Raw genomic sequence first — 12,043 nt, 5'->3', positions numbered from 1 at the left:
CAAAATTTTCCATTTTTTAGGAACATTCCTCAAATTTTAGAAACATGAAACGGAATCAGTTGTTAAATAAGTTCGTTTATTAAAAAACGAAAAACAAAAACGAAAATCTTATCAAACAGACCCTAAATTATTATATATTTTAAAACATATAGACTAAATTGTTACTTATTAAAATTCTTATACTTTATCGATATAATTTTAAGTATACCTATATTGAATTATTATGGAATGAAGTTTAAGAACTAAATGATTACCGAGTTTAGACACCAATATTTCTTTTTTAACTAAATATTTTTCATCAACTCATTAGAAATTAATGGACAGGTAATGTTATATTCCCCAATATGTTAGAATTTTATTTTTGATAAATTTGATCAACTGTATTTGATTAAATTAATGCATGTGTTTTGTGAGTGATTTTAAAACGATTAGAATTACTTATATTATGTTCAAATTTATTCGAAAACATACTTGTAATCTCTAAAAATTAATTCAATGAAATAAAATTTATATTATTAAAAAATGATTTTAAAGTTCGGTTTGGTAATCATTTTGGTTTGTTGTTTTGTTTTTCAAAATTAAGCCTATGGACATTTATTTCCACCTCTAAATTTTTTTCCTTTATTATCTATTTTTCATTGGTCTAAAAAATAAGTCAAAATTTGACAACTAAAAAAAACGTTTTTTTTTTAAAAATTGCTTTTATTTTTAGAATTTAGTCAAGAATTCGACTATTATACTTAAAAAGATGCAAATAATAATAATAAAAAAAAATGATATAAGCTTAATTTTAAAAAACAAAAACAAAAAACTAAATAGTTATCAAATGGGTCTAAATGACTAAAAGTAATTTCAAAGTAATCTTGAAAATAACAAAAATGATTTTAAATACCTCAAAATCACTCTCGAACATGTCCATAATAACTTTTTTAATCTATCGTCCAATTGTTTGTCACAACTATATATGATGCCATGCAGTTAGAATTTAAATCTCCCACTTAGTGTATCGCCTAATAAATTCATAAACTTTAAAATATATCTAGTAGATCCACATCCTATTTTGGTCCATGATTTTCAAATTTGTCATTTTTCTGTCCTTAAAACTTTTAAAAATATATACTATGGTCCTCCAACTTTCACATATTACTTTGCTCTCTCAACACTAAAATATCCATATTATCACAACTTTTTTAAAAATACTCATCTTGGCCTTTACCTTTACTTTTTGGTAAAAAATTAGGTAATGACACTCTCACATTTGCCAATTCGCTCTCTTAACATCAAAATGTCTTTATTATCACGATTTTGTTTTATTGAAAAATACTCATCTTGGTATTTACTTTTACTTTTTGTTGAAAATTTAGTTAATAAAGTAACTTTGAGTATTTATAATAATTAATATGTATAATAAAAGAGTGATTTCAAGTTAAAAATGAGTATCGAGACTTGGGTCAATGAAAATTAATTGAAATTTTAACATGAAAATTATCAAAATGTTTGTACTCAAATTGTGTATGGATTAAAATAGATATTTTGAAAATTTTGAAACCAAACGATTTATGATTGAATTGGGATAAATAAGACAAGATATATCAAATTATACTCCAAAATATTTGAGGTTGTATCAATTAAAACCTTGATATAATAATTGATCAATTTAAATTCCGAATCTCCATGAGTGTCGAATTTTCACCTCCCATTATATTCCCATTTTGACTCCTATGAAACTTGTAATGTTATGGATTAAACCCCTAATCTTTAATGAGCAAATCCATTTAGACTAACATGTGGATGTATTAGTGACCAAAAGTGTGTAGTTCAAATTTTCCTATTCCTACAATACTAAAAAAAATCAATTCAGATTATCAATTACGATTTTCATTAACTCCGACATACGAGGAAGGTACACGTATAAAAATTGATGCTGGGTCGATTTTTAATGGTAAGTTAAACAAAAGTTATAAATTGATAAACTATAAATTTAGTTAATACAATTATAAGTTTCATACCGTATTTTAGCGTAAATAGATACTATCACAATTATCAGTCATTTATTTTTTAATTTTCATTGTACACCCCAAATTTAGGGTATAATATTTAGAAAAAAAGGAAAAGAAAAAGGGCAGATGGTTAAGAAAGTAATTTCGCAGGCCGCCCCAAGGGACGTGTTCGTCTATAAATACCCCTCTAGGGCTGCGTTTCTCGGTTCGTTTGAAGCTCTCTCTTCACAGGGGTTTCTGCGAGAGAGAGAGTGGGGAGAGAGATTCAGTCGATCTCTCTGAGTATAGCAGCAAAGAGAAAAAAACGAAAAACAAACTGAAAATTTCTGAAATTCCAAGTTCCAATCCAAATCTTTGTATCTGAACAAGCCGAAACTTCGCTTTCAATCTCTTCAACTTGCTTTAGGGCTTTCTTTCTGCACTTCGATCGCCATGGATTTGCGCTTCCCTTACTCCCCGGCAGAGGTTGCCAAAGTTCGAATGGTTCAGTTTGGCATTCTTAGCCCCGATGAGATTGTAATTCTCTATCCACCGCCTCAATTTTGTTTCATTTTGTTTAATTCTGTTTTAATGTCGAGGGGTTGTTCGAGGGTCAGGAATGCTTTACATTTGTATGAACTGGGTATGGTTTAGGAAGTGGTTCAACTTGGTAACTGCAGCTCGCTCTGCTTGTTTTTTATAACTCGGATATAGAGATGGGAACCTTGGCAATGCTCTCTTCTTTTTCCTGTTTCCTGTTTCCTGTTTCCTAGTTCTTGTTTCTTGTATTTTATTCACTGATCGGTTGTTGTTTCTTTTACATTGAAAGGCTGCTTTTAGTGGTCCTTTTTGGTTTCTTCTCCCAAATTGTAAATTGGAGAGTTGTAATTTTTTGAGAAAAATGTATATTTTTTTCTAAAGTAAAAAGTTCAAAATTATTATGTCATGTTCAAAAGGATTTATTTTTTTTCGTTTTTGAATAATTGGAAATAGGAAATAGGAAATCAGAAACTGGATTCTTTTTGTATGCCAATGTTTCTTTAAAATGAGAAATGGAAAATAGCATCTGTTGCAAAATGTAGACGTTTCTAAAAAATGGAAACTGGACATGAGAAATGAAATCTTTTACCAACCACTCCTTGGTGTTTAAAATCCTATATTCTTTGGATTGCAGAGGCAAATGTCCGTGGTACAGATTGAGCATGGTGAAACTACGGAGAGGGGTAAGCCAAAAGTAGCTGGTTTGAGTGACCCGCGACTTGGTACAATCGACAGAAAAATGAAGTGCGAAACTTGCACTGCAAATATGGCTGAGTGCCCTGGGCACTTTGGGCACCTGGAGCTTGCCAAGCCAATGTTTCATATTGGGTTTATGAAGACCGTGCTCACTATTATGCGTTCTGTTTGCTTCAATTGCTCAAAGATTCTAGTTAGCGAGGTTCTTTCTTAATATTATATTTTATGTTTTCTGGATTTGTCTTCTTTTATTCTATTGTGCAGACAATTAGAAATTCACGCTGCACATATATTTTTCCTTCCGTTTTCTGCTTGCTAGTTGCTATGATTCAGTTTCATTATGAAGGATTCTGGAAGACTGCATAGGATTACATTGGAAAGGACTTTTGTGGTGTTAGACCATGTAATAAGTTTTTTACGGCTTTTAAGAGTAAAGTGGAAAAGATAATTGGATATATCTTTTAAGATGTTGGGATAATGGGAAATTGGTATAAGTGATATTATCTAATTGAGTTATTATAGACTTTGTATGGAAATAGTCACTTTCCCTCAGCAAATCTGTTTAACATCTTTCAGGATGACCCCAAGTTTAAACAAGCATTGCGGATAAAGAATCCCAAGAACAGGCTTAGAAAGATTTTGGATGCCTGCAAGAACAAAACCAAGTGTGAAGGTGGAGATGAAATTGATGTTCAAGGTCAAGAATCAGATCAACCGGCCAAAAAGGGTCGGGGTGGCTGTGGTGCTCAGCAGCCTAAGATCACAATTGAGGGTATGAAAATGACTGCAGAGTACAAGCCTCAAAGGAAGAAAAACGACGATCAGGAGCAGCTGCCTGAACCTGTGGAAAGAAAACAGACACTTACTGCTGAAAGGGTGACCATTTTCAATGCTGATCAACATTATTTTTTGTAATTAACTTTTTTCTTTTTTGTGTTTACCTCTTCATGAGGCCACAATTTGATGGATTGTTGTAGGTTCTTGGCATTCTGAAAAGAATAACTGATGAGGATTGCAAACTCTTGGGCCTAAATCCAAAGTATGCTCGGCCTGACTGGATGATTCTGCAAGTCCTTCCAATTCCACCACCTCCTGTGAGACCATCAGTTATGATGGACACCTCATCTAGAAGTGAGGTATGCCCGTTCTGCTTTTGTTTTCTGATATCTAATTGTTTCTTGTTTAGTTTACTGCTTCCCAGTAAAATTCATTTTGTTTTTCTAGTTAGTTTCTGAGATAGTGTTATATGATGCTCTATCAGATTAATTTTAACATGACATTTCTTAATGCAGGATGATCTAACTCATCAGTTGGCGATGATTATAAGGCACAACGAAAACCTCAGGAGACAAGAGAGAAATGGTTCTCCTGCACATATCATTTCAGAGTTTGCACAACTATTGCAGTTTCACATAGCCACATATTTTGATAATGAATTACCTGGACTACCCAGGGTATTAAGTCTCTTTTGAAGCTATATTATGTTTGTTTTGTTTTTTGTTTTTGTTTTTGTTTTTTTTTTTTCCAACTATTTATTTTCTTACATTAGAATGCTGCTTTAATATAGGCCACACAGAGATCTGGGAGGCCCATTAAATCTATTTGTAGTAGGCTCAAGGCAAAAGAAGGCCGGATAAGAGGAAACTTGATGGGAAAACGTGTAGATTTTTCAGCTCGAACTGTGATAACACCTGATCCAACAATTAATATTGATGAACTGGGAGTACCGTGGAGCATTGCTTTGAACCTTACGTATCCGGAGACCGTGACACCATATAATATAGAGAGGTTCATGTTTTGAAATCATTAGCTTGCTTCTTGATTCTTTCCCTTTCACAATATTTATTGTTTGCAATTGGTTTCTTCTTTTGAAAATCAGGTTAAAGGAACTTGTTGAATATGGTCCCCATCCTCCCCCTGGTAAAACCGGTGCCAAGTACATCATACGAGATGATGGGCAGAGGCTTGATCTTCGATATCTTAAAAAAAGTAGTGATCATCATTTGGAGCTTGGGTACAAGGCAAGATTTTCTGATCATGCATGCAATTTAATATTTTTTAGGCGTTCTATAGTTCCTTCCTAATTCTTTTGCTGCTGTGATCCTAGGTGGAGCGTCATTTAAACGATGGTGATTTTGTACTTTTTAATCGTCAGCCTAGTCTCCATAAAATGTCTATAATGGGACACAGAATCAAGATTATGCCCTACTCAACTTTCCGCCTAAATTTATCTGTCACGTCACCTTACAATGCTGATTTTGATGGCGATGAAATGAATATGCATGTTCCTCAGTCATTTGAGACAAGGGCAGAAGTATTGGAACTCATGATGGTTCCCAAATGCATTGTGTCGCCTCAGTCAAACCGTCCTGTAATGGGTATTGTGCAAGATACTCTGCTAGGGTGCCGGAAAATTACAAAAAGGGACACCTTTATAACGAAGGTGAGAGCAATATGATTGTTATCTCTTGCCCTTTTAGTCTTCAAAGCATTTTTGTCTGTTATAACTTGTAAGTTGGGATCATGAATTTGCATTGGTAAATTTGCAGGATGTTTTTATGAATATCTTGATGTGGTGGGAAGATTTTGATGGGAAAATTCCTGCCCCTGCAATTTTAAAGCCACAACCTCTTTGGACGGGAAAACAAGTTTTTAATCTTATTATACCAAAGCAGATTAATCTCACGAGAACTTCTGCCTGGCATTCTGAGTCTGAAACTGGATTCATAACTCCTGGGGATACTTTTGTTAGGATTGAGAAGGGGGAGCTACTTTCTGGAACTCTTTGCAAGAAGGCACTTGGAACATCAACTGGAAGTCTTATACATGTTATTTGGTATGCATTAGCTATAGGTGCCTATGTGGTCTGTAATCATCATCATAATCTTCTCTTAAAGTTGTTTTGCTCATTTTTTAAACTCATTAAAAAATTTAAAATAACTGTTCTTGACTCGTTGCTTGGCTAATTGGATGTCTTTATCACATTAAAATTAAAAAAAAAAAAAAATCTGCTGTTGGGATGCAGCTTTGAGGTGGTATGCCACTTAGAGATTGAGGTTAGGGTTTCAAGTGTCATGCTTTTCCAAAACTTCCCAAACTAGCTTTTATAAGTCCTACCATTCCCTTCTCTTCTTTGTGGTTTGTATAATAATACTTGCTCTTTGTACTTTTCTTTTGTTTAACCAGCTTAATGTAGCTTTTAAGTTGCCTTCTGTATTGTGTAATGTTCATTTTCTTTTTGTCTCCTTTCCAATCATATAAATGTTTTCAGGGAGGAGGTTGGTCCGGATGCAGCCCGAAAATTTCTGGGTCATACTCAATGGCTCGTCAATTACTGGCTTTTGCAGAATGCTTTTAGCATTGGGATTGGGGATACAATTGCTGATGCAGCAACCATGGAGAAAATTAATGAAACTATCTCTGCAGCTAAAAATGAAGTGAAAAACCTCATCAAGAAAGCCCAAGAACGGAGTTTAGAACCCGAACCTGGACGAACGATGATGGATTCATTTGAAAACAAAGTGAATCAGGTCCTGAATAAGGCTCGTGATGATGCTGGTAGTAGTGCACAAAAAAGTTTGTCAGAGAGTAACAATCTGAAAGCTATGGTTACTGCAGGATCCAAGGGCAGTTTTATCAATATCTCCCAGATGACTGCTTGTGTGGGGCAGCAGAATGTTGAAGGGAAGCGAATACCATTTGGTTTCATTGATCGAACATTGCCCCATTTCACTAAAGATGATTATGGGCCCGAAAGTCGTGGCTTTGTTGAGAACTCGTATCTTCGAGGATTGACTCCACAGGAGTTCTTTTTTCATGCTATGGGTGGTAGGGAAGGTCTTATTGATACTGCAGTCAAGACCTCTGAAACAGGGTACATTCAGAGGAGGCTGGTGAAGGCCATGGAGGATATCATGGTTAAATATGATGGGACTGTTAGAAACTCATTGGGTGATGTTATTCAGTTCCTTTATGGTGAAGATGGTATGGATGCTGTTTGGATAGAATCTCAGAAACTAGATTCTTTGAAAATGAAGAAAAAGGAATTTGAGAGGATCTTCAGGTATGAGTTTGAAGATGAAAACTGGAAGCCAAATTACATGTTGCCAGAGCATGTAGAAGATTTGAAAACCATCAGAGAATTCCGGAATGTGTTTGAGGCTGAGGTTCAAAAGCTTGAAGCGGACAGGTATCAATTGGGAACAGAAATTGCAACTACAGGTGAAAACTCTTGGCCAATGCCAGTTAACCTCAAAAGGCTTATTCAGAATGCACAAAAGACCTTCAAGATTGACTTTCGAAGGGCTTCTGATATGCATCCTATGGAAATTGTTGAAGCTATTGACAAACTTCAAGAGAGGCTGAAGGTCGTTCCTGGGGAAGATCCTCTAAGTGTGGAGGCTCAGAAGAACGCCACCCTTTTCTTCAATATATTACTCCGAAGCACTTTTGCTAGCAAAAGGGTTTTGGATGAATACAGGCTTACACGTGAAGCATTTGAGTGGGTTATTGGAGAAATAGAATCACGCTTCCTTCAGTCACTAGTTGCACCTGGTGAAATGATTGGCTGTGTTGCTGCACAGTCCATTGGAGAGCCAGCAACTCAGATGACTCTTAATACCTTCCATTATGCTGGTGTCAGTGCCAAAAATGTCACTCTTGGTGTTCCCAGATTGAGGGAAATCATCAATGTAGCCAAGAGAATCAAAACACCTTCTCTTTCAGTCTATCTGAAACCTGAAGCTAATAAAACTAAGGAGAGAGCAAAGACTGTTCAATGTGCTTTGGAATATACTACTCTTAGAAGCGTTACGCAAGCTACGGAAGTATGGTATGATCCTGACCCCATGAGCACGATTATTGAAGAGGATATTGATTTTGTAAAATCCTACTATGAGATGCCAGATGAAGAAATTGCTCCTGAGAAAATCTCCCCATGGTTGCTTCGAATAGAGTTGAATCGTGAAATGATGGTGGATAAGAAACTAAGCATGGCGAATATTGCTGAGAAGATCAACCTTGAATTTGATGATGATTTGACTTGCATATTTAATGATGATAATGCTGAGAAGTTGATACTTCGTATCCGTATCATGAACGATGAAGCCCCAAAGGGGGAGTTGACTGATGAATCAGCTGAAGACGATGTGTTCTTGAAGAAAATCGAGAGCAATATGCTAACTGAAATGGCTCTTCGAGGAATACCAGACATCAACAAAGTTTTCATTAAATGTGGTAAAGTGAACAAGTTCGATGAGAATGAAGGTTTTAAGCCAGAGATGGAGTGGATGTTGGATACAGAAGGTGTCAATCTTTTGGCCGTTATGTGTCATGAAGATGTTGATGCGAGGAGGACCACAAGCAACCATTTGATTGAAGTTATTGAAGTTCTTGGGATTGAAGCAGTTCGACGTTCTCTCCTAGATGAATTGCGTGTTGTTATATCCTTTGATGGATCTTATGTTAATTACCGACATCTTGCCATCCTTTGTGACACCATGACTTATCGTGGCCACTTGATGGCGATTACTCGTCATGGTATTAACCGAAATGATACTGGACCAATGATGAGATGCTCATTTGAAGAAACTGTGGATATCTTACTTGATGCTGCAGTGTATGCTGAAACTGATCACTTGAGGGGTGTAACTGAAAATATAATGTTGGGTCAGCTGGCCCCCATAGGAACAGGAGGTTGTGCTCTGTATCTCAACGATGAGATGTTGAAGAATGCTATTGAACTCCAGTTGCCTAGTTACATTGACGGTCTGGATTTTGGCATGACACCTTCCCGTTCTCCTATCTCAGGAACTCCTTATCATGAAGGGATGATGTCTCCTAATTATTTGTTGAGCCCAAATCTCCGCCTTTCACCTATCAGTGATGCTCAATTTTCACCCTATGTAGGTGGAATGGCTTTCTCTCCTACTTCATCTCCAGGTTATAGCCCATCATCTCCGGGCTACAGTCCATCATCCCCTGGCTATAGTCCCACATCTCCTGGTTATAGTCCTACTTCTCCGGGATACAGCCCTACCTCTCCGGGCTACAGCCCAACATCTCCCACTTACAGTCCTAGTTCGCCGGGTTATAGCCCAACTAGTCCTGCATATTCTCCTACGAGTCCATCTTATTCGCCCACCTCTCCCAGTTACAGCCCTACCTCTCCAAGCTACAGCCCCACCTCTCCTAGTTACAGCCCCACGTCACCAAGCTACAGTCCCACTTCCCCAAGCTACAGCCCCACTTCGCCTGCTTACAGTCCCACTTCACCTGCTTACAGTCCCACTTCCCCTGCATATAGCCCAACTTCACCTTCCTACAGCCCTACATCACCTTCTTATAGTCCCACATCTCCTTCCTACAGCCCAACATCTCCGTCTTACAGTCCTACATCACCTTCGTACAGCCCCACCTCTCCAGCATATAGCCCCACCTCCCCTGGCTATAGTCCCACATCTCCGAGCTATAGCCCCACTTCTCCTAGCTATAGTCCCACATCACCTAGTTATAATCCTCAATCAGCTAAATACAGTCCATCACAGGCATACTCACCCAGTAGTCCTCGGTTGTCTCCTTCAAGTCCATATAGCCCGACTTCACCGAACTACAGGTAGTGGATTGTTGAAGTATTTTTGAGATAAAATATCTTGGGTACCGTTCAAGTTTCTGAATGGAAACCCCCTTGCATTCATGCTTGTTTTTCTGGTTTGTTTCTGAATGCCTTGAATCTAACAAGTTTGAACATCGTCTTACCTTGCAGCCCAACATCACCATCATATTCACCTACTTCTCCAGCATATTCTCCATCAAGCCCGACCTACAGTCCCAGCAGGTAAACTTTTACTTTCCCTTTTCTGGAGGTCTGTCCGTAACATCTATACTTTGAGCTAAAGCGATGAATTATGATGCACATTTTTGTCTTCGCATATTCTTAACCCATTATTTGTCTTTTCTCTCCTCAGTCCATATAATACAGGACCCAGCCCAGACTACAGCCCCAGTTCTCCACAATACAGGTTAGCTGAGATAAACTTACTAGTCGAACCATTTACATCTTTTCTCCCAGTGAGAATCTGATTGTTTATTCTCCTTCCAGTCCAAGTGCAGGATACTCACCTACTGCTCCTGGGTATTCTCCATCATCTACTAGTCAGTACACTCCACAAACAAGTGACAAGGATGATAGGAGTAGAAAGGATGATAGGAACAATCGATGAGGGTTCATAGCAAATATCCTTGAAGGAGGAGGGTGAAGTTCTTGAAGCCCTGATATCGCTGATGATAAAAAGGAGGCTAACTGGTTCGTTTAATTTTCCTGAATAATTGATCTTCAGGATGTTTATGTGGATTTCTCTCTGATGCCTGCCATCATTTCTGGATATGAACGGTTCTTACTTCTTAGTAGCTATTTCGTCAAAAAGATTGGGCTGGGTACATACTATTTAGGAGGGCTGAATTATCCCACTAGAAAGCCTCTTTTTTGAGGACAAGAGTGTATACATGAAGTATCTTTATATAGTCAGAAAGAAATATAATGAAGAATACTGGAGTAGACAAACTTAGAGAACACGGATTTTGGTTCCCATATGGCTGGTGTTTTATATAATTGATGCCTAGACAACGTAACACAGGGTTATGTAGTTATTTTCCTCTTGTTTTGGTTATTGAAACATCGCCCCACTTGCATGGTGCAAGTGATTTATATGGAACTTGTCCTCAAGAGAAAAAAAAAAAAAAAATGGAAGTCTGTTCTAGTCTTTGTGGTAAGTTAGGCGGTCAAGTTTCAAAGCATATTCAAATTTTCTAATGTAATTACCTAGAGTTTCTTTTAGAGAGTTGCGAGACAAAAGGTGAAATATTTGTAGTATTTGAGTGAAGTAAGCTTGTGCTGGATTCCTCTCCTTTTGCTAGGCTTGATGTCCTTGTATATTCTTTCATTTGTCCTAATCGAAGTGTGGTTTCTTATCTCGAGATTTGAACGTAGTTGCTTCATTGTAAAATTGAACTGATTGTGCAGGTAATATGTAAATGTCAGACCCTCAAATCTCCGGATGGGAAGAGGTGAATAAATGACCAAACACTGAGGGATGTTGCTCGGAATGGACAACATTATATCATTAACTAGGCTTTCGCAAGCGTGCTTACTTTTGCTTTGAAGAATTTGTCGAACATATTAAGAAGCAAAAACTTGTTCCCTTACAATTAGTGCCACACTTTCCATGTAATTTTGTACCTTGCCAAATAGTAGATCATTATTTGAAGAACCCTGTAATTTGTGTGATGATATTGGAAGCCTGGAACTCTTCTATAACAGTATTCCCTTTTTTAAGCTAAATTATAATCTCTCTCAACTACTAACTATAAATTTTAATTCGATTTTCATCCTTGCATTTTTAGCTACATTTTGATCCTTTTACCTTAAAATATGTTCCTTTTAGTTTTGACTTAGAACCTTTGTTTATTTAGTTCCTGAAATGTTTAAGGATGCAGTTTTTTTGGAGAAGAATCAAATGTTGCATCTTCATGGTGAGTGCAATTGACCCTAGGAGGACATATCTTTAACCAAACTTATAAATGTTGAATTTGTCGAATCTTTTTCCTCTCTAGCAGCAAGAAGAAATCTTGAAAATTTGTTGCATGTCTTTTGAAGTTGTTTAAGGTGTGCAATCAAAAGCTCAATTTTATTTTAGTGGGTTTTTTGAGTCCCTTTTAACATTTTTGGAGTTCTCCTCTTTAAGGATCGAGTTTTACATTCAAAGCTAATTGAACTTTGGTCATTTTCATTATTCATAATTCATACAATATTGTTAACTAGTCTTCTAGAA

General features: G+C 36.8%; 1 protein-coding gene across 1 annotated transcript; it reads left to right on the top strand.

Moving 5' to 3' along the window:
• The first annotated feature begins 2,210 nt into the window (after nucleotides 1–2,210).
• On the top strand, nucleotides 2,211–11,553 carry LOC120091027 (DNA-directed RNA polymerase II subunit RPB1). The gene is made up of 14 exons (XM_039048815.1): nucleotides 2,211–2,516; nucleotides 3,154–3,417; nucleotides 3,792–4,091; nucleotides 4,193–4,351; nucleotides 4,508–4,669; nucleotides 4,783–5,003; nucleotides 5,095–5,236; nucleotides 5,323–5,658; nucleotides 5,765–6,051; nucleotides 6,487–9,828; nucleotides 9,979–10,050; nucleotides 10,181–10,234; nucleotides 10,315–10,518; nucleotides 11,236–11,553. Exons 1-13 carry the CDS (start codon nucleotides 2,433–2,435, stop codon nucleotides 10,433–10,435), a joined length of 5,544 nt encoding a protein of 1,847 aa, XP_038904743.1. The 5' UTR covers nucleotides 2,211–2,432; the 3' UTR covers nucleotides 10,436–10,518; nucleotides 11,236–11,553.
• Nucleotides 11,554–12,043: the final 490 nt, after the last annotated feature.

Source organism: Benincasa hispida, chromosome 11, assembly GCF_009727055.1.
Source record: "Benincasa hispida cultivar B227 chromosome 11, ASM972705v1, whole genome shotgun sequence".
In the NCBI taxonomy this organism is placed as follows: domain Eukaryota; kingdom Viridiplantae; phylum Streptophyta; class Magnoliopsida; order Cucurbitales; family Cucurbitaceae; genus Benincasa; species Benincasa hispida.
This window is presented reverse-complemented; position numbering and strand designations above follow the sequence as displayed.